Raw genomic sequence first — 23330 nt, forward strand, 5'->3', positions numbered from 1 at the left:
TTCGGGAATCACCTCACTCAATTCACCAATTTTATTTCCATTACTCTTTAGATTAACTCATACAGTCTTGATATTAGATTTGTTACCTTTACGAACAGACTTATGTCTATTTTATCGTGCATATACCTTGTACTTTCTGTATCTTGGGAAGACGTATCTGGGCTCTGGTCTGGCAAAGGGAGAGAATGCGTTGTTGTCGAAAGCCAAGAGAGAAGAGGCAGCGTCCTTCTTGTCCTTACCCCCTCCTCCCGCCCCTCCCCCGGAGGAGGACGAGGAGGAGCCCAGGGGACCCTGGTGATGACTGATCCTACGAACCTGAACACAAACGATACACAATACTTCTTCTCCTGGTCATCATTTTGTTCAGACCATTCGGCCAAACTGATAAATTATCAAAAACAGTGGATAAACTTATAATGATAGCTTGAAGAGCTAGCAAATAGACTTTCCTGATCTCGGTATATTAAGAAAAAGCTCAATTGATAAATTGAATGAGTTTTGAGGACAAAAAATTGAAACGGTCAGGCCAAAAAATCTGTCAAGCAAAAAAAAATTATACAGAAAGACAACAGGACTAATGTAACAGCTACAATCTTTGTTTGAGAGCAATTAAAAACAATTTCAATGGTCAACCAGGAAAATCTCTCCATTGCTACTCAAAACATCGAACGACTATTAAAAGTATCGGAAACCACCACCTCATTATCAAGATGACTGGTAGCAGCCTTTGAATTTCAACAACGCATATCTCCATAAATAAAAACAAAGTAAAAAAACCCACTCAGCTAAATCATGCCAGACAGGTTGCCAAAACAAGCCACAATTGATTCCCATGCAACCGATATATAATGGAACCACGAAAAAAATACACTTTCCTACAATAGACATTGACCCCGATAGGTCTAGCGCATCTTTTGCTAATTTCTTTGCCTTTTTGCTAATATCTTGTATTTTGGTGTTTTATCTAAACGCCTCAGTGGAAAAATGCTGAAGCGTCATCCATTTTCCCACTGTTGAATTTTAATTGAAAGCCTTTGATTTCATCACGCTGACAAAACTGTTGACAATTACAAAACTGTTATTTTTTTGTTTGATTGTACCCCAATGCTTAATTGGCCTTCTGTCCAGGCCCATGAGTAATCAATTTTTTATACTTCCCCGAACAAAAAATTGACGGAGTATCAAAACAGCGCGGTAAGTCTTGAAATACAATCTAAGGAACTGAACGATTAAATTGTTCACATTTACAGATAGGTGCCGCGGCCAGCTCAGAAAATTATTTCTTACGAATTCAACTCAGATAACATAAGCGGCAGATTGCCGGAATAGCTGCGAAAGAATAGACCTGCGTGCCATATAATAGAGATAGAAACAGACAGATCTAAATTGAAAAAAAAATCGACGCCGCTCAAAAAATTAGGCTAAAAAACATTCAGCGATAAATTAATGAAGCTTGTTAAAATTCATTCCACAGAAGCCTCTTATTAGGGACCTTTACTGCGCATATGAGTTCCTTTGACCTTAAGCAAATTCAAATTAAATTTAAGTTTTAAAGTGCAAAAGTCATTTTATTGAGTGAGGTAAGTCACGTATGATCAAAATCTAATCACGCAAATAACCTAAAAACTTTGCAAAAGCGAGTGAGAAATGACGTCACGCACGCAAATAACGTTAGTGAGAGGAAGAAGTCATCCAGAAAATTTCACTTTTTCAGCTTTGCTGTGTGAACAAATGTAAAACGAAAAAGAGCATCAGACGACGAAACAAAAAAAACCAAGAGCACCGCAATATAGCTACGCTCAGCTTACAGCTTCGCAGCTATAAAAACAAAAACATAAGGACATTCGGAACTTAACCGACTAACGTCGGGTGAAATGCACTCAACAACCGGGGACTAATAGACGGTGTCAGAGGAGTAAGGGTGGTGCGAGCGGGATTGTCTGAGGGGTGCTTGCAGATCTGGGGCGAGTGGCTGGCACAGAACCGTGTTTGTCTCACGTGATGGGCTGAGCGAGCAGAGTTGGATGCAGTTTTTCGAGTTCATTGAGGGTTTCACTTGTCGCACGCTTTTAGTTCAAATCACGAATATCTTTGCCAAACGGCAAAATCCTCCTTAAAGACAAAATTTCTTGCCTCGGGAAGCAAGTGCTTACGTTGGGTCGTTGCTTCTATATTTTGCTTGCCTGTTCGAAGCAGTTTCGTACCAAAGAGCCAAAAACTCGCCCTCTCTCCATAGCACAAATCTTTTATCATTAACATTTCTGTTGTTGCTTAGGCTTTTTCTACCTCTGTTGGCAGCACGCAAATTACACTTTGTTAAACAGAACTTCTTCCAGTACACACACTCAGGGTTTGAGATGCTGTCTTCAAAGGCGGAAACAACTGATATTTGTCGTTTTATTTCGTTAGCCACCTATGAATTTTTTTATTCTTTCTGCAACCTTTCTTCGGGAGCAAAGTTCTCTACAAATATGTGAAGCAAGAGCTGAAGAATTCTCATTGCTACCTCAAAACTAAGTTGCGCGAGGTTTCATCGATTTCGTGTATTAAATATTGCAAATAAAAATCTGTAAAAATCACTGTTTTAACCAGAGTTTCAAACCCCCTCACTTCACTGCTTTTCTATTGAAAGCCAGTCCCCTTGTAGTAAGAAATCATAAAGAAGAGTGAACATTGATCTGTGACAGCTGCATGTAACACGTTCAGAGCTACCTTAACATTCAAAAAACTGACAATCGAATGATTATTCAAAATATAGTAAACCCCCTGATTATCAAGACGACTGCTAGCAGCCTTTGAAATTCACCAACACATCTCCGTAAATAAAAACAAATTAACAAAACCCACTCATCTAAAACATGCCAGACAGGTTGCCAAAAGAAGCCACAATTGATTCCCATGCAACCGATATATAATGGAACCACGAGAAAATAAAAAAAACATAGCCGGCAGATTGCCGGAATAGCTGCGAAAGAATAGACCTGCGTGCCGTATAATAGAGATAGAAACAGATTCAGATTTAAATTGAAAAAAAATCGACGCCGCTCAAAAAACTAGGTAAAAAACATTATTCAGCGATAAATTAATGAAGCTTGTTTAAATTCATTACGCAGAAGCCTCTTATTAGGGACCTTTACAGCACAAATGAGTTCCTTTGACCTTAAACAAATTCAAATTAAAAAATTTTAAAGTGCAAAAGTCAATTTATTGAGTGAGGTAAGTCACGTATGATCAAAATTTAATCACGCAAATAACCTAAAAACTTTTGCTAAAGCGAGTGAGAAATGACGTCACGCGCGCAAATGCCGTTAGTGAGAGGAAGAAGTCATTCAGAAAATTTGACTTTTTCAGCTTTGCTGTGTGAACAAATGTAAAACGAAAAAAAGGCGTCAGACGACGAAACAAAAAAAAACCAAGAGCACCGCAATATAGCTTCGCTCAGCTTACAGCTTCGCAGCTATAAAAATACACTTTCCTACAAGAGACATTGACCCCGATAAGTCTAGCGCATCTTTTGCTAATTTCTTTGCTTTTTTGCTAATATCTTGTATTTTGGTGTTTTATTTGAACGCCTCAGTGAAAAAATGCTGAAGCGTCATCCATTTTCCCACTGTTAAATTTCAATTGAAAGCCTTTGATTTCATCACGCTGACAAAACTGTTGACAATTACAAAACTGTTATTTTTTGTTTGATTGTACCCCAATGCTTAATTGGCCTTCTGGCCAGGCCCATGGGTAATCAATTTTTTATACTTCCCCGAACAAAAAATTGACTGAGTATCAAAACAGCGCGGTAAGTCTTGAAATACAATCTAAGGAACTGAACGAAAAAGCAATTACACAGACCTGACCAGAAGGCCAATTGAACAATAGGGTTCAAACAAGAAATAAATAATGAAAAAGTATTACAATTATCGATACTTTTGGGATCAGCGTAATGAAAAGCAAAACTGCTAAGTAAAATTCAAGAGTAAAAAACGGCATCAGTGAAAAATTGCTCGACATAAGAGGCCAAAAAAATAAGCTAAAATAAGATTTGCAAAAGAACAGAAATTAACAAAAATAAATCTACTTCAAAAACCATATTAAATTGTTCACATTTACAGATAGGTGCCGCGGCCAGCTCAGAAAATTATTTCTTACGAATTCAACTCAGGTTAAAGAAAGACACAAGGACATTCGGAACATAACCGACTAACGTCGGGTGAATTCCAACAACCGGGGACTACTAGACGGTGTCAGAGGAGTAAGGGTGGTGCGAGCGGGATTGCCTGAGGGGTGCTTGCAGATCTGGGGCGAGTGGCCGGCACAGAACCGTGTTTGTCTCACGTGGTGGACTGAGCGAGCAGAGTTGGATGGAGTTTTTCGAGTTCATTGAGGGTTTCACATTTCGCATGCTGTTAGTTCAAATCACGAATATCTTTGCCAAACGGCAAAATCCTCCTTCAAGACAAAATTTCTTGGATCGGGAAGCAAGCGCTTACATTGTGTCACTGCTTCTATGTTTTGTTTGCATGTTCGTAGCAGCTTCGTACCACAGAGCAAAAACTAAACACTTCTGTTGCTGCTTATGCTTTTTCTACCTCTTTTGGCAGCACGAAAAATACACTTCATTACACAAAACATCTTCCAGTAAACATTCAGGATTTGAGATGCAGTCTCCAAAGGTGGAAACATTTGGTATTTATGTCGTTTTTCAAGTGCTTATGTTTTACTTCGTTGCCCACCCATGATTTTTGTTGTCTTTTTTTTTCAGGAGCTAATTTCTCTACACAATTGTGAAGCAAGAGCTGAAAATTTTTAATTGCTGCCTCAAAATTGGGTTGCTCGAGGTTGCAGCAAACTTGTGTATCTCATGTTGCAAGTAAAAATCTAACTTTGCTATTTAATAAGCATCATTGAGTTTCGACCAGACATTCAAATCCCCTCATTTCACTGCTTTTCTATCGAAAACTAGTCCCCTTGTAGTCAGAAACCTCAAAGAGCAGTGAGTAGTGATCTGTCAAAGCTGCATGTAACACCCTCATATCCATTTTGACATTCGAATAAATTGCGTCAAGGCAAGTTTTCATTCTCCAAATATTTCAGACCAAAAATCATCAAAACATTTCGCAAATGTTTTTCTTTAGGTATGTTTTAGATGGTTTATGTTGAACTCACCGCAGACGACCGATAAGCAACCTTTCTCAAAAACCAGCATGTCCTATTGAATCTAAATACTTTTTAATTTTTCTTCTGATATGTTTGGTCTCAAGTAAATTCAACTTAGGACATCTTTCAACTTATGAAAATGTCTTTTTATTGATAAAAAATGACAGTCATGACTAACATACGTCACAGTTGTTTAAAATCTGATATTTTATTTTGACAAGAATATCAACACGTCCTCCTCTTGTTCCCTCTCTATTAACCGTGACAATTTGTTGATAGTCATCTAGTTGCAAAAGCTCTTTGTTTATTTCTTGTTTTGCCAAGTTTCTGTTAGGCAGATTGCCAATGGTAAAAACTCTAAACTAATTACTAAAACTGGTAGATTTTTTGTTAAGGATCTAATATTTTGCAATAGAAATTTTCCATTTTCTCTTTAAATAGGTCTAAGCTGAAATGGGATGACCATTTTCTACTAACATTAAATGGCATATGTTTTTTTAGCGGTTTAGGATTGAGAAGTTAATAACGATATTTCAAAGAGTAGGAAAATATTTCGAAAAACGTGTGGTTATAAAATTTTATTATTGCGTTGTACCTCCCCAAGGCTAAAAGCCTGAGCTCATTTGATGAGAAAAACAGTGACGCGTAATTGCACTCACCAGTTTTTTTTATGTATTTATGAAAATGTCTCTTTTATTTCATTAATTGGGACGCTTAACTGCAGTCTTAGTTTTTGTTTGTTTTCAAGAAAAGATATTTTTGTATTTTCTTATGATTCAGACGAAACTTAAAGAAAAAGGAAAAAAATCCGTAAAAATCTACTTTTTAATGTTAAATATTTCAGAGGGATAACCTAAAGGACTACTGCTTTGCAAATTTAAACTCAAATTAGAGACTGTCGTCACATCACACGTAAATACACGTCACAAAACTCAAATACCTCTTTAAAAGGTTTTATTAAGTTGATCAGTTTTTTTAAAGTTTAGCACTTGAAAAGTCTCGTGAGGTCGGGAGATGTCACTTTTTCACCCTGTTTCTTGGCTTCCGCTCAAAGCTCGGCTTCAAATTTTGTTCAGCGTTCGTTTAGGAAAATTGACTGAATGTTCAGAGTACTTTAGTTTGTTTGCGTCCAGCACCAAAAACTCTTCGTCAAAAGAGACAAACTTACAAACGACTGAGTCAAATTGCTTATCAGTAGCTGTTCCTGGTAATTTCTGAGAAGCTTTAATCCGATCTTCCCTAAGACTTATCTTAAGATTTTAATCACTGCAGATAGTCATTAAAAACCAATGTTTTTAGAACGTATTTCCTTTCCGTTAGGTCGAAAAACGGGTTGCATATGATCAAACGATCATTACCCGTTATACTTTTCGTGGGCTCTAAGTCGCTCGTTTATATCGAATTGCTTTTTCTAGTTTTTGAATTTTACCTTGTTGCTCCTGATTTTTTGCAATTAAACCGGATACCGAGCATTGCAACTGTTCCACTTGTTTCTTGAGCTGACTAGCATCATCTTCCATATCTAATTTCCACTGTATTTGAATTGTTCACAAGTAAGTTAAGATGATATAAATAAACCAACAAAAAATAAACAAACCAAAAGTGGCAAAAAATTAATATTCCGCAACAAATAAATTTTTGCAAAATGACAATGGCCTTTCCCTGTATCAATTTAGGGACTGGAAAGCATCTGCTGAACTGTTCCTTTGCTAGTAATGATATAAGATTTCACAAAGTTCTTTAAAGCCCAGATACAAGCCCTCTTGAGTTGATTCCAAACATTCAAATTGAAACGCAAAAAGGTGCAATTAAACTAACTTGAAAGAAAGAAAGAGCAACTGCCCTGAGTACATAACTATTATCAAAACCCGATTCAACAAGTGACTGAAATTAGAGAGGCACATAATAATCAAGATACTGAATGTCACAAGCGCCAGAAGTGAAGTGGTCGCAATGAATTTGACAAGGACCAGTTAGACAAAACCATGGCAAGATTCACAATAACCTTGGCTATAAGTAATATAAAAACACACCGATACTTCCAATCTTTCCAGAACATTGGCACCCTTTGGTGCCTGTTAAAAAACCACCAACCATTGTCATCTAAATTAAATGTAAATGTATTCAGATAATTCGTCACTTCACAGCCCTGAGTAATATGGAGCCATTGAGCCCAAGAGCGTCTATCACTAAATTCTTCTTTTTGTCTTCATAATTCATCTCAGTTTGTATAGGTTACGTGACTTCACCTACGCGCGCGCTTCGCAAGATATGTACAAATGTCCATAGGAGTTTTGGGCCGGCAATGTATTTGGGGAACTGTGGCACTGTACACCTTTAAGCATTTTAAACCTAGCACCTGTTTGCTTCAAATAGCTCTAGGTACTAACTGCGAAGACAGAAGATGTTTTGCGTGTTGGTGCCATTAGGGAGAGCCTGCCCCCTCCCCCTTGACCAGATCCTGGTGCAGTTCCGCCTGGGGGTGGAATAGACGACAGGGATGAGGAGTGGTGGTAGTTGGGATGGTGGGGGTGACTGTAGTGGGAATTGTTGGAGGCGTTGGAATAGAGGAGGGAAGCGTGATTCTGCAGATTCTTCAGGAATACTGCACCTCCTCCACTGCCTGTAAACAAACACAAAGAAAGATTACATTAGCGATTATTGTGATTCTCTTTGAGCAGTAGGACAGCCAACTGACTAGTATAGCAATTCCTTTAGATGTGAAGCAATGTCTGAACCTGTGCTGCATCTGAGCTCATGCGTCTCTTTTAAACAAAACAAATTCAATTCTTGCGGTTAAAAATTGCTCATATACGGAAAAGATGCCATGATTCGTCTTTTGTAAATATGCCCAGTCTAACATCTTAACCACTTAGCTACAATAGGTTTGACTTCCGTTCGCTCACAATTACTTTTATGAGCGAACTTAATTTCAGAACGGGAGCAACTAGGATCAGTCAAAAAAAGAAGAACTGAAGTGCGAAAAAGTCACTCAAGAAGTCAAAGAATATTCTAGAGCCAAAACGCAAAAGCGTCAAAAATATTTTAGAACTAAAACTCAAAAGCGTCAAGCGCAAAATTTGGAAAAAAAGACACACACTTTTGCAATAATTGCTTCAAACTTAATTCGCGAGCAACACAACGGAAAAATAGCCGCCAAAAAACTTAAAACCAAAAATTACTAAAATTTAGCATATTTTTCTCTGCTAAACTAAAACAAACTTAAATTGATATCAACGAAATCAAAAGGCCACAAAAATTAACATAGCTGGCAGATTGCCGGAAAATAGCCACCGTTGACGCCTATCGGGATTGAAACAGAAAGAAACAAGAAGAGATAGAAATTGACAGAATTTTTTCCTTTCCTAAGTTTTCAAAAATGTTCTATTTCGGTGTGCAGTTTCAGTTAGACTTTTAAACTATACATACTTCAGCTTCTATACCGAAAGCTATTAAGCTTAATACTAATGTCAGTTAGCAATCGCTCTAATTAACTTTGATAACCTAATGCACTATGACTTAATGACTGGCTTTCACTTTCTAATTTTGCTCTTTTGACATTGACCGTATTTACTACTCAATGCGTGAAAGATTTTAAATTGCATTCCGTTGAAAGAGTGATTGAGTTAAATCACGAGTTAAACGGGAAAATCTTGGCTCATGTAAAACGCAAAACGTGATCAAAAGGTAAAGCAAATTTAAAAAGGAGAGCGCCTAAATAAAAGCCGCTGAGAGGCTTACGGCGGCTATTAAACATAACTAAATCCAACCCAAAAATGTACGTCTCACACACAAAAAACAAGAAAAGTACCAAAACTGCAGAAAAAGCGTCGAAATGTGAAAGCACAAAAATAGCTAAAGATTCTAATTAAAATTTAATAGATGATTGAGATGATCAAAAATGATCCAAAACGTACAATAACTTGTTAATAAGGTTAGCAAAAAGCAACTTACGGGAAAAAGTAAGAGAAAAAACAATGAATTAGAAAACGAGGAAAACAATAGCAAAAAGCCTAAAATCAGAAGATACAGTGAATGCAAATGAGGCCGAAATTCGACTAAAACTATTCTATTTTTTGAAAAACAACTCATAAAAACCAATCAAATTGAAAGAACATCAAAGCCACGAAACCAACCAAGTTCAACTAGAAAACGCCCAAACTGTTATAAAAATTATTAAAATGGCAAAAAATTTTTAAAAACGTCAACAAGACAAAATGAAAAAAGCTCAAATTTCAAAGCAACTAAAAGTATAATAGATAAGAAGTATACTCAATAAAAATTAAGACGAAAATTATTTGAAATATACTATCACTAGATCAGATAAGTTGGCTGTGAACATTTGAATGAGAGTACAAAAACTGCAGAAAAGCACCTCCAATTGCGAAAAAGACAATAATAGATTTAAATTGCGCCGTTGATTCCCATAACCATGATTGGAATTGAAAGAACAGAAAATAATGACAAAGAATTTTGTAGGAAAACAAATTTAAAGTACAAATTATTTTGATGTCACTTTGTCGTTGAACATACTCCCGTGACCAAGACTATAAGAACAAAGTTCGAGTAACGGGCATCTAAAACTGGGCTTTATGGGTTTATACCGTTTCTATTTCTGATTTCGTTTTCTGATACTGCCTCTGTTCATTTTGAATGACTTTGCTGCGCAACTGCTATTTAAAAGCACTTTGAGTAGAATGAGCAAATAGTAAAACTAACCAAGAAATTTCATTAACAAAGAAATTTCATTGACTAAAAAATTAGACCTAGAACGGACTATAAGTGAATTGGGAAAACCATTTCTAAAAAATCAGCTTAAAAATAAAACCAGAAAATCATTGTAAAACTACCGCATGAGAACAAAAAACCATTAGTAAGATATGGAAATTTGATTCAAAGAAAAAACTAGGTCTACAATGAACAATGAATGGATTGGAAAAACCAATTAGAAAAAAAATCCGATCCAAAAAATCAAAAAAGCAGTAAAAAATCAAAGTGAAATTGCCGCATGTGAACAAAAAACCACTACCGAGAAAGCAAACTTTTTTCAAACACCGTTTTCTCACTCTACTTTAAAATTAGAGCTAAAAAATTTCAAGCCGCAAAACCACTCACTTTTTCGCTCCACTTCCTGTTTTGGCGTGACCAGAATCACTACTCCTACTTGACTTCAAAAATCATGAAAATGTGTGAACAGAATTTAAACAAAAGACAGCGCCCAAATTCATCAAATTCTTTGAATTGTAAAAAGGAGAGAGCCTAAATAATAACCGTTTGAGAGGCCGATGGCGGCTATTAATAACTAATACTACTCCTCGTGAAACTATTTGGATTGAAAACTATTAGTACCCTCATACTATAGTGAAAAGATGAGATGTGACAGAATCTGTTAACATAACCAATCTCAAACGACCGGCGAGCGGTTCGACCTTTGAGAACCTCCCTTCACACCATAAGTATGAGTCTTCAAACAGTTTCTGTGAACCGCATACTTGAAGACTAATGAGCTGAACGGCTCTAAGAGAATTTAATGCCCGCTGCGCGCTACCTGTTTATCCCGTTTTTGAGGACGAAAAGTCAAACACGTCAGACGAAAAATTGGTCAAGCAAAAAAACGCATTTAAAAAGGACAGACAGGACTAATATAATTGCTACAAATTTCGTTTGAGAGCAATTAAACACAACTTGCGAAGACAGAAAATGACTCAGGGGACAAAGAGCATTACATAAAACTTCATTTTTATAGCAATCAAGAAGCCATGCCGAGAATTGCCATGACAAAATGGTCGGCAGGTCAAAAAAATAATTGCTAAAACACAAAACGGATTATCACAAAACCAACAACACAAAAACAAACAAAAAAGCTGCAAAAATATTTGTTTCAAACAAATTCGTGAATTGACATCTTTTCAAACTCTGTTTCTGTCTAAAATTGAGCAGTCGCAGCTTATTTGGCATTGCAGCATGTGCGTACTATTCTATCACAGCGCAGTGCTGCATACTAACATGTTAATTTGCTAGTGGGATGTCATAACATTCAAGTTGAAAGAACTGAAAGATCGGCTGTGAAATGAAACTATTAAATTGACACGCACATCTTTTCTCAGGCCTCATAGCAACATGGCTAGGGAAGGGATCCACGTATTCAAGTAACAGAAAATGAGGTTCAGAAAATTGAGCGTTTCTTTCACATAGAAGTAAAATTCCTCAATTTAATTCTCTTTTTGAGAAAGGGATGCTTGAGACAGAGTACATAAAAAGTTCTAGTTTTTGTACTAATTCATTATTTCGCAGCTGTGGGACAACGAACTGTTGCGACTTGAAACAACGTGAGAGCAAGGCCAACACATCAATTAGCAACAAAATTAGACTGCAGTGGGAGTCAATATTTTGCAACTACAGCCAATTAGCAATGCAAAGTAGTCAAACATAACCGACTAACGTCAGGCGAATTGTTCTCAAACGACCGGCGAGCGGTTGGCTTCGTCAGTAGCTAGCCACGGTTTAGTGAGGCCTAGCTTTAGCTTAATTGAAGGGGCGTAAGTCAGGCAGCGGAGGGGGGGGGGTGAATCAGGGGCTGATGGGGTGGTAACAGTGGGGGGGGGGGGGGGGGTAATCTCTAAGAACCGCCCTTCGCACCATAAGTATAAGTCTCCAAAACAGATTCTGTGAATCCCATGCTTGAGGAATAGTTAGCTGAAAGGCTCTAAGAGCACTTAATGCCCGCTGGGCGCTACCTGTTTATTCCGTTTTTAAGGACGAAAAGTCAAATGCGTCAGAAGAAAAATTGGTCAAGCAAAAAATCGCATAAAAAAGACAGACCGACAGGACCAATATAATTGCTACAACCTTCGTTTGAGAGCAATTAATAATATGTTTAAGGAAACAGGCAAAAGTAACAACTTCGCAAAATGATTGAACGAACCGTCCAGTCCAATAGCAGTGTTAAAGACACTTGACTAGAACAGATTGTATTGCCATAACATCATACGAAACTTTCAAATAATACGACCATTGTATTTTGTGAAAACATAGGAAAAATGAATCAGGTATCAAAAACAAACATCCGCTATTGACCCTTGACTTCTATGGAAATTGAAACAACAACATTTATCGAATCTTTTCCGTTTGTGCCCCCCAGCTTAGTGGCCGCATATTATTTGCACCCCCCCCCAGACGCACATGCCATATCTTAACATAATGATTTACTATCTAATGGCACGTGCTTTGTAACTGGGGGCACATAACGTTCTGGGGGCACAAACGGAAAAGATCCAATTTATCTCACCATAAAAATTATGAGTGGTCTAATTAGTACATGGAAGCCAGCTTAGCTGACTTCAGCTGAAGGTTATAAAAGCTAACACCAATTAGAACTCTTTTTAAAAAACTATAAGTAAATTCAAATTTTAACATAGCCGGCAGATTGCCGGAAAATAGCCGCCGTTGACACGCTTGACGCTTATCGGGATTGAAACAGAGAAAGGAAAAAAGATTTAAATTGACCAAATTTTTTCAGTGTCAAAAAGTTCTAATTCGACGTGCAGTTTCGGTTGGATTCTAAAACTATACTTATTTCAGCATCTAAACTGAAAGTTAAAATGCTGAATACCAATGTCAGCTAGCAAACACTGTAATGAACTTTGATAACCTAATTCTCAATGACAATCACCGGGCTTTATCGGTTTATCCCGTCTCTTTTGATTTAGCTCTTTTGACCTTGACTGTATTCACTTGACTGTATCTTGCGCAATTCATCGAGTGAATGGATTTAAAAACCAATCAGTTGAAACAATGAGTGAGGTCAGTCAAAAGCCAAACGTGAAAGTCGTGATTAATGAAAAAAGAAGAACGTAATCAAAAGGTAAAGCTAATTTAAAAAAGGAGCGCGCCAAAATAATAACCGTTTGAGAGGCTGATGGCAGCTATTAATAACCATATGAAACATATCCGGCAGATTGCCAAAAAAATTGCCGCCGTTGCTTCCCATAACCACGACGGGGATTGAAAGAGAAAAGAGTAATGAAAAAAGATTTCTGTACATAAACAGTTTTTAAGTGCGAACTTTTTTGATGTCAATTTGGAGCTGATCATACTCCTATTTAGTAAGGAGACAACACCGTGGCTGGTATCAATATCAAAAAGCATTAGAGATGGTAACTAAAAATAAAGTTTAAGTAACGAGCATCGAAAATTGGGCTTTATGGGGTCTATCCCGTTTCTATTTCTGACTTCGTTTTTTTATTCTCATTGTATTCATTTTGAATTGCTTTGTTGGGCAACTGCTGTTTGAAAGCACGTTGAGAAGAATGAAAGAAGAATGACACTAGCCTAGAGAAGTCAAAAAGATTTTAAGCAAAATGTCGAAAACGCAGAAGAATGAGGAAGCGAAACAAAATTTTGTTCGACGAAAAAACGTACCAGGACAAGTCTTGAAACACAAGTCTTCAAAAAATTGAATTAACTATAACCTGACAATTTAATCCCATTAGAAGGCAAATTAGAACTGCTAGTTTTGGTACTATTGAGACTGAACAACAAGTCCTCAAGAACTACAAAAACAATCAAGAGTCAAAAACTTTGAAACAACAGGGTAAAAATCGAGCAACCAATTATTTTCCCTTATTTCTCATTAGCAACATGTCAATAAAACCTGTTACTAATGACATTCAATGATCCCAGAACAAAAAAAAACAAATTTTTGCAAACAAACTAGGTAAAACTTTTTGAAGGCAAATAGTGTAAAAGTAAGAGAAGGCAATGGCTACCACCTGATAGAATTACTTCGAGTAATTAAGACCGCATTGGTAATCGACGAGAGCAGTCATTAATGAGATTGAGGGATAAGATAGCAATACGAACAACAAATACTCGAACAACAAAAAAATTTAAAAAAAATCAATAATAGTTTATAAAAAGGGACGGCGCATAATAAGTCAAAGAAAGCAATAGCTACGAGCTGAAAAGATTATTTGCATTAATAAAAGCATTCTTACAAACCAATAAAAACATAGCCGGCAGATTGCCGGAAAACAGCTGCGACAGACGCTGGTGGCCTACCATGAATAGAAACAACTAAAAAAACTAAGATTCGACCGATCGACCACCAGCTTTTTAATAGACCGCTAGACTTTTTGGGTTAGATTCGGACTGTCATTTTTATGAGATACATTTGCTCTACATGGAAAAAGCCCTAATGGAGCTTTTTCAAAATTAATATTCGATTTTAAAACTCAAGACTCTATTACTCAGGATTTAGGGCATACAAGTTTGACACTACTTCGATGCACACTATTGACCTTTAAATTGTAAACGTTCATAAAATGTAAAGTTCCATAAGTGAGTTCAGAAGTCATTTTTTTAGTGAGGTGAGTCACGCAATTGACCTAAAAATGACGTCATGAACACAAATTTCAACTGCAAAGCAGTAGAACTCACTGAAGTCATTGAAAAAGTCAATTCCAAGAAGGCAGGGTAAGACGAAGAAACAAAAAACTGTTAGACGATAAAAAAATTAGGAGCGCAATAATTGCCGCCCGGAATTGCTGATGCGGCTATTAACCAGTCAATAATGAGTCTTATATATATATATAATATATATATATATATATATATAAATATATATATATATATATATATATATATATATATATATATATATATATATATATATGAATTTTCTTTCATTTAATAATTTCCAACAATTTTGAAAGACTCTTTTTAGGATACTTGACAGCTTTCTTGATAGTGCTAAATTAAATCAAAGACTTCAAAATGAACATTTTCGTCAAGAAAAGTTCAGAACTAAAATTCATCTTTTAATAGAAGATCACTTGCGATATCAAATTGTTTAAGGTGGCTAAGCATACTGAACTAACAGCAATAGCAATTTTTTACAACATTTTGCTTAGCTCCCCATCAAATGTCAATTTATTATTGTCAATCCTTAAGCACAGAAAACGACAAAATAATTATAACATCATAATTATAACATTAAAGAAAAAAACTGTTGATATTTGTTTGAAGGTCTTGATCCTATTTGGAGTGGGGTAAAATAAATGAGTCATCTATGAATTTATAAACTTCATTGGTTCTCATCTTTTCCTAGAAATCGTTATTATACATTACAAAAATTAGGGACCCAAGAGGATTGTTCCATGAGAAACTGCACGATTAATAATCACCCAATGTGAATAAATGATTTCGTTTTACACGCATTGCTTTCCATTAGAAAGAAAGGATTCTAGCATAGTTTTGGATAACAAACCAAATTTATACTCTGTAATTTTGCCTTTAAGACTTTTGCTCGATAAAAAAACATACCCGGCAGATTGCCGGAAAATAGCCGCCGTTGATTCCAATAAGCATGATTGGGATCGAAAGAATAGAAGATATTGAAAAAAAAATTTTTTGTTCAAAAACATTTTTTTAAGTCCGATTTATTTAGATGGCATTTCATCGTAGTTAAACATACTTCTGTTTCTTAGAGAGAGGCTACAGGGGCTACTATCAATACCAATGAGCATAAGAGATGGTAACTAAGACTTATAGGAACGACGTTCAAATAGCGGGCATCTAAAATTGGACTTTATGGGTTTATCCCGTTTCTATTTCTGACTTCATTTTTTATACTGACTCTGCTCATTTTGAATTGCTTTGCTGAGCAACTGATGTTCAAATTCACTTTAGCAGAACGAGAGAAGAGAGAAACTAGCCCAGAGAAGTCAAAAAGATTTCACGCAAAATGTCGAAAAAGCGGCAAAATGGTAAAGCGAAAAAAAGTTTGACGAAGTAAAAAAAAATAGGAGCGCTATAATAGCCGGCTGAGAAGATGAGGGCGGCTATTAACAAAAAATAAAACACTAATAACATAGCCGGCAGATGGCCGGAAAATATCCGCCGTTGACGTGCTAGACGCACATCAGGATTGAAACAGAAAAAGAGATTAAAATTGGCAGCATTTTTCGTAAGTTTCAAAAATAGTTAAATCAGTGTGCAGTTTCAGTTAGATACTAAACCTCTACTTACTTCAGCGTCTAAACTTAAGGGAATCAAGCTTAATGATAATAGCTAACAATCGCTCTAATGAACTTCGATAACCTAACGCACTATGACTTAATGACCGGGCTTTATCAGTTTATCACGTTTCATTTGATTTTGTTCTTTTGACATTGACCGTATTCACTACATTGCGTAATTCAATACGTGAAAGACATTAAAAAGACATTCAGACGAAACAGTGAGGTAAGTCAGAAGCCAAACGTGAAAATCGTGACTGATGTAGACGAAAAACATTATCAAAAGGTAATGCGAAAACATAGCAGGACAAGTCCTGACGTACATTCAAAGAATTGTCACTGACTAAACAAACAACTAGACCTAGATTGGACTGAGTGAATTGGGAAAACAATTTCTAACAAAAATCAGATCGAAAAAATAAAAAAAACATAAAATCATGTCAAAATGACACAAGTGAACAAAAAACCACTCGCGAGAAACGAAATAAGGTTCACACAAAAAAACTAGGCCTAGTATGAACTATGAATGGACTGGAAAAATCATTTAGAAAAAAATCCGATCCAAAAATCGAAAAAACAGTAAAAATCAAACAAAAAATCACTAGCCAGAAAGCTATTTTTTGTACGAACAACGTTTTCTCTCTACTTCAAAATTAGAGCGAAAAATTTGCACAAGCAAAACCACTCACTTTTTTGCTCCACTTCCATTTTCGGCGTGACCAAAAAATAACTACTCCAATTTGACTTTAAAAATCATGAAAAAGTGAACAGATCTTTAAAAAAAAGACCCAATACAACTCAAATTCTTTGAATTGTAAAACGGAGAGCGCCTAAATATTAGCCTGTTGAGAGGCTGGCAGGGACTATTAAACAGTTAAATTTTCTTCTAGCAGTTTGTTTATTGAGTCTGTAAATGAAATAAGTGTTAGTCAACGATTTATTTTCTGAAATCAGAATTGATTGTAGTTGATTATCTTATGCTTTTCTACATACTCAAACATGTGTGATATGGAACCCTGTCAATTATTTCAGCCAGAGTTATTGTCAGTGAAAATGGTCACTAGTTGTCTGACTTAAGCGCATCTTTTATTCAAATTGAGTTACTAATGCTTTTTATGAACACTGTCACAGATCCTACTCTTACTTCATGAACATCAAGTAAGAGTTTAGCAGGGGATAGTATTCAGTTCGGTTGTGCTAGTCGGATGCGGGCAATCCGTGGCAGCGTTTGTTCTTCTGCTATCTTTGTTGGAGGTGTACCTAGTTGCTTGCTGTCTTTGTTCCACTGAGTATGTACCGTGTGTCGGTGGATACGTTTAAGCGCACTTTTCAAAACTTTGCGATTTATTGTTTGTTATTATTTGTGTGTTGCTTCACGCGGTCCCTATAACTATTACTTTGTGTCGGTCTCATCGGACGAAAACTGGTAACTGGTTGAAGAGGTTGTTTCATGATCAGCACGATGACTCTGATAACTGCAGGGTAGGAATTGCTCTGCTAACATTTCAGTGTGAGCTTTGACAGTTAGCATTTCACCCTCATTGTGTATGTCATTGATGTCAGTCATTTTTACACAGCCAGTAACTGTTCGATAAGCAAAGTTTTGTTGCGTTTGCAGATGGTTTGTTTTTATTGCTGATTGTGGAAGCCCAAATGAGAGCACCATAGTTCAGGACACTCCAACCAATAGCTTTGTAAGGCACTGAGAGTCTCCTTTGAGCAGCCCCAATCGCTACCGGCAATCTTTTTCAGTAAGTTATCGCGCTTTTGTAATTTCTCTTTGGTGTTTTTTTTACATATTCTCCAATAATGAGCACACTATCGAAGAGAACACCAAGTACTTTGACTTTGGACTCTCCTGGTATTGGTGAATTGTTGACAGTGAGGTGTGGGTCACTTGGGTAACTTTTCATGATTCTAGCCAGTCGTGTAAAATAATTAGGTATGGAGTTATTGTCACATAATTTTTCAACCTGTGGGTGAGATGTAATTAAAGTTGTACCATCAGCGTAAAACGCGATGTTTATAAAATTCGGGGGTAGAGGAAGTTTGTTCATGTCGGTGTTGAAGAGCATTGGCGATAATACGCCACCTTGGGGGACACCGTTTGACTTTTCTCCACTTTGATTTTTTATTATATTCTACTTAAGAAAATCTGCCCTGTAAGTATGAAGCGACCCATCTAGTGCTGTTTGGTATTGGTGCCTCGAGTATGTTTCTTAGTAGTAGGTTGTGATCAACCGTGTGGAAAGCGGCGGTGAGGTCTAAGGATACTAGCAGAGTACGGTTGCAGGGTTTCTTTTGATTAAGGCCTTTTTGTATATTGTTGGTGACAATGGAGAGAGCTGTTGATGTGGAGTGCTCAGGTCTAATACCATGCTGATGTTCTTTTAGTGGATATTCTATAAAGTCACTCAGTAGGAGTTTTTCTGTTAGTTTTGCAATTGAGGAGAGGAGTGCAATTGGCATGAAGCCATAAGATTCGTCTATGGGTTTTCCCGGCTTGTGTAGGGGTGTAATCAGGCCATCTTTCCAATGTTCGAAATTTTTTGCACTGTTTACAGAAAGGGTTATGGTGTCAGTGAGGTATCTCAGTGCTATGGGGCCTAGATGGTATAAGTGGATTGGCGCTATTCTATCTGAGACCAGCGCCTTACTTTTCTTAGTGGCTCTTACAGCTTCTTTCACTGTGTTGCACTTAAACATTCTGCCCTCTATTTCCAGTTTTCTTATTGTACTTAATGTATTTCTTTTCTGGTTTTCATTTTTCGTGGGGTACGGAGTGTATTGTTGGTTAAACTTGTTGACGCATGTCCTTGGATCATGGCGAGGAGTGGTTTTCTTAGCGTCAAAGTATAGGGCTCTGTTTGCAGGTGGTTTAGCGTTACTTGACGAAAGTCGTTTTACTGTGCTCCAGAGTTTAGAGCAGTTACCTCTGTGAGTGAGTGTTTGTACAAACTCGATCCACTTCTTGTGCTTTTGATTTTGAACAAGCTTGTTTATATCAAGGTTTAGTTGCATTATTTTGGGGTCCCCAGGATGTTTTCTTTGAATTTCATTTCTCTTTTCAGAAAGCTTTACTGCTTCGCTGAGAAAGATGGCAACCACTTTTTTAAATTCTTTCTTGTGGGATATGCCTGCCAGCCGCTGCATTTATGGCTTTCCTTAAGGTCTTTTCCGCGTGGCAGACATTTGTTGCCCTTCGTTGTTTCTTCAGTTTTAATTCAATGTCATCTTTAAAACTTGTCCACAGACATTGAAAGTAAGTTTAAAGTCGCAATGTCATCTTTAAAACTTGTCCACAGACATTGAAACTAAGTTTAAAGTCGCAGAGCCTGTTGACAGCATGTGGAGTGGATCCAAAAGTTTAAGCCATGAAGTGGCTGTTGTGAGTGAATAATGGTAGCACATACTTGATATGAGTGTCTCGTTGGATGCATTTCCCTCTGGCCCTCCTGCACCCTTCATGGCCGGAGTGAGAGACGATTTCCACTCGGTGAAGTCCAGCTCGTCTGTCTTGATCTTCCACACCATCTTCATCAACTCCTCCTCCATTTTCACCTGCAAACACACATGTTATAACTCAACTAACTAACTAACTATCTAACAAACTAACGCATATTCACAGTTTCCCTCACATTGTCTAACCAATGCATAGCTCAATACACAAATGCCATACGACCCAAGTAAGATCTCAGTTCTGCCTTAATTATAAATGGAGGAATATCGTTAAATAGTCTTCTGATTCTGGGAAATAAGAGAGTAAATGGGATAGAGAGGGGAGGGGATACCTTTCTGTAGACGAGGAATCCCACGATGAGAATGATGATCATGAGGACACTGACTCCGATGCTGACAAAAGTAACCAAGTACTTGAGTGTGTCTGGTTTCCTGCAGAACTCATTCGTGTATCCACAATCCGGCGGGTTTTTCGGCGCAACCCCAGATAACCAGAGCACACCAACTCCTAAAGCAAACCAGTTAGTCAATCGACAAATCCAAATCGACAAAACACAATCAATACATTGCACTGACATTTTAACTGATTAGCCAGTCACCCGGACCTAATTGAAAAATCGTGCATTACAATTCCATCCTTTAGAGTTATGTTAGAACGCTAGTCTTCTTAAGAGTGATAGAGCATTTGAAATTGGACACGATTAACTCACAGACCAACTTTGGTGGCATCTCAAGGACACAAAGTAATGAAGCAAGTTCTGGTAATAAGTATGAACTCCAATCCAGAGATCATTTCGGTCATCTGCTGTTCACTATTCAAACACTTCAACTGTTAATAGTGTAACCCAACTAATCACGACAGTGTCTATAGACAAGTGGTCACAATTAGAGCACACAATTAGAGTAAGTCTTATATACACACAATATCAACTGCCCACAAATGCTCAATACAATAATCAACCCATCAGAGTTCCAATACAATTGCACAAAGCTTCACAGAGCTGAGTAATACTTCCGACAGCCCATTTAAAAAACAATTTAATCTAAATTTAAAAAAGCTACAAAAAGCAGGAAGTGATGAATGTATGAGGAGTGATGAGGTTGACTGGAGAAATCTATGTTTAGAAATATCACTGAAGCAAAACAAACATTACTAAAACGGACATGAATTAACAATCAGAATTAACACATAGCCGGCAGACTGCCGGAATAGCTGCGAAATAAACTTGCGTGCCATAAAATACAGATAAAAACAAATAAAGAAATTCAGCTTGAAATAGTGGCTGAAAACGTGAAGCGAAAGAATGTTCTAGAAAAAACGAAAAACAGTTTCAGACGAAACAAAAAACATAGCAGGACAAGTCCTAACCTACAATTCGAATGATTTTCATTAACTTAACAAAAAAAATTGAAAAAAGAAAAACAGTAAATCTCAAGGTCAAAACTCCGGATGTGAAAAAAACCACCACGCTTTGTTGCTCCACTTTCTGTATTGGCGAGACCAACATCATCGCTTCAATTTGACTTCAAAAATCATGAAAATGTGTGAAAAGAACTTCAAAAAAGACAGCGCCCCAATACAATTCAAATTCTTTGAACTGTAAAAAACCAAGAGCACCGCAATATAGCTCCGCTTAGCTTACAGCTTCGCAGCTATGGAAACAACCGAAAAAATTGCTTGATCCACATCAATGCGACGAATTTTCAAAACAAAACATAACCGACTAAACGTCGGAAGAATTGCTCTCGAACGACTAGTGAGAGCTCTAATCAATTGCAGCCTGCTTCAGTCGGGGGTGGGGGGGGGGGCCTAAATGGGACTAAGAAGTTCAATAAAGGGCTTCAAATAACCACATTAGAGGTTAACATATACTACTATTAGGATTTAAAGTAAAAGAAATGGCGCCAGTTTCATTTGACTTTTAGTATTAAATTGCCGGCAATTGAATTATAAGCTTTTAATTGAATTGCCGGCTTGAAATTGTGATTGAGAGAGAATTTTAGATAACGCGAAACGCAAAAAGTCAAGGGCGTAAAAGTCACTCGAAAAGTCAAAATTGTCCAGCAAAAATTTTGCAAAAAAGACACATACGTTTACAATAATTGCTATGAACTTCGTTCAAGAGCAATTAAAAGGAAACTGTAGAAAAATTCTTGTAGCCGCCTTTGAAAGCGATTGATCTTCTTTACTCTTGGATCGGTTTAGATAGAATATCCGTAAGTGACCTTAACCTGCGCTTAGAATAAGTCATTTAGAGAACTAAACCATTAGTTATTCAAAAAACTAAACATACGCTACAGATTGCCGGAAAATAGCCGGATTCAGTCTATAACTCCAATTAAGATTGACAGAACGGAAGAAAAGGAAAACAAAAAGGAAATTGCTCTACGAACCTCTATTTTAATTTGATCTCGCTATTGACACATCTGCTTCATGGTGTGAGAATACAAGGGCCAATATTGAAACCAATAAGCATTAGAAATGGTAACTAAGACTAAGAACGAAGTTCAGGTTCTGGGTATCTAAAATTGGGCTTTATGGGTTCATCCAGATTCTATTTTGATTTTGTTTTCCTACACTGATTCTGTTCAAGCACTTTGAGATTAATAAAACTAGCATAGAGAAGTCAAAAGGATTTTACGCAAAAACCAGAAAAGTGAGGTACAGCGAAAAAAAGTTTCTGCTCGAAAAAGTAAAAAAAAAACATCGGACAAGTCGTGAGTTGCTGTCCATCCAAAGAATTGAAAACAACCTGAAAATTCTTCAAATGACTAATAGAAGAATTGGATAACAAAAGCCAAACAAGAAACTTCCACATAATTTGACAATTATCAGAACAATTTGAGTTCCAGATACTTTTGTTGTTAACGCAAGGGGAACCTAAATATAAAAATTTAAAAAATAAATTAAAAAGCAACACACCTTGGCACTTCACAGATACCTTTTTCGTTAACAAACAAGCAGAAGCAACTGCAAAAAGTGATTTTTTTGCGAAAGCGAGCTTAATTAGATCTCTAATATTCTTAATGTTACTGTTTTCAGAAAAACTTGTGCTGTTAAAAATTATTTTCACTAAAAAAGTTTAAAGATAGTAGTCAGAAAAAAAATAATCTTAAAACACACAGGCGTCAACCACTGACCTCAAGGTAGGCAGTTTCAAGGCTTAACCACTCAGCCACGATTACTCTGATTTTTTGCTGGATTTGCATGAAAAAAAACCAACACGCCTAAATCTACGTTCGAGATCAATTAAAAAGCAAAGAACAACGAAATATGAAGAAGCTAGAAATTTGTACAGTTTATTTCAAGGAAAAGTGCGCCGGTTATTTTTCACCTGCCTTCTCAATCTTTATCTGGATGAACGTTTTCATTACTAGTTCTGCTAGATCAACCACTCACCCGGTATGCGGCAGAGAAATATTATACAAAAAATATAAAACATATTATTTTTTTCATAAGTGCCATGTTTAGCCTCCTGATTCCATATTAGGAATCGATTAGAAAAAATAAAGCTAAAACAAGCATGAAATCCGAAGAAATATTTAAAAATAGTTGCAAAAACACAAAAATAGGCAAAGTTGCTTAAATTTACTCAATGTTCTTTGTAAAAAAACAACAAATGAACAGTAAATTTTAACCACTCCAAATGCTATAAAAACTGAGGAGGAATGCAAAAACCGGTAAAAAGGCTCATAACGGGG

General features: G+C 36.7%; 1 protein-coding gene across 4 annotated transcripts in view; it reads right to left on the reverse strand.

Annotated features, from left to right (window-relative positions):
- Window positions 1-23330, reverse strand: part of LOC142350306 (receptor-type guanylate cyclase gcy-28-like) — a 182997-nt gene that overhangs the window by 54826 nt on the left and 104841 nt on the right. For all 4 annotated transcript variants that reach the window (XM_075402119.1, XM_075402118.1, XM_075402117.1 and 1 more), the window contains 4 exons: window positions 19961-20136; window positions 19583-19730; window positions 7542-7774; window positions 127-315 (listed from right to left, as the gene is read on the reverse strand). In XM_075402119.1, the coding sequence (XP_075258234.1) occupies window positions 127-315; window positions 7542-7774; window positions 19583-19730; window positions 19961-20136 (746 nt within the window). The remainder of the gene's footprint in view (window positions 1-126; window positions 316-7541; window positions 7775-19582; window positions 19731-19960; window positions 20137-23330) is intronic.

Source organism: Convolutriloba macropyga, chromosome 12 (genome assembly GCF_964194025.1).
Source record: "Convolutriloba macropyga chromosome 12, txConMacr16.3, whole genome shotgun sequence".
In the NCBI taxonomy this organism is placed as follows: domain Eukaryota; kingdom Metazoa; phylum Xenacoelomorpha; order Acoela; family Convolutidae; genus Convolutriloba; species Convolutriloba macropyga.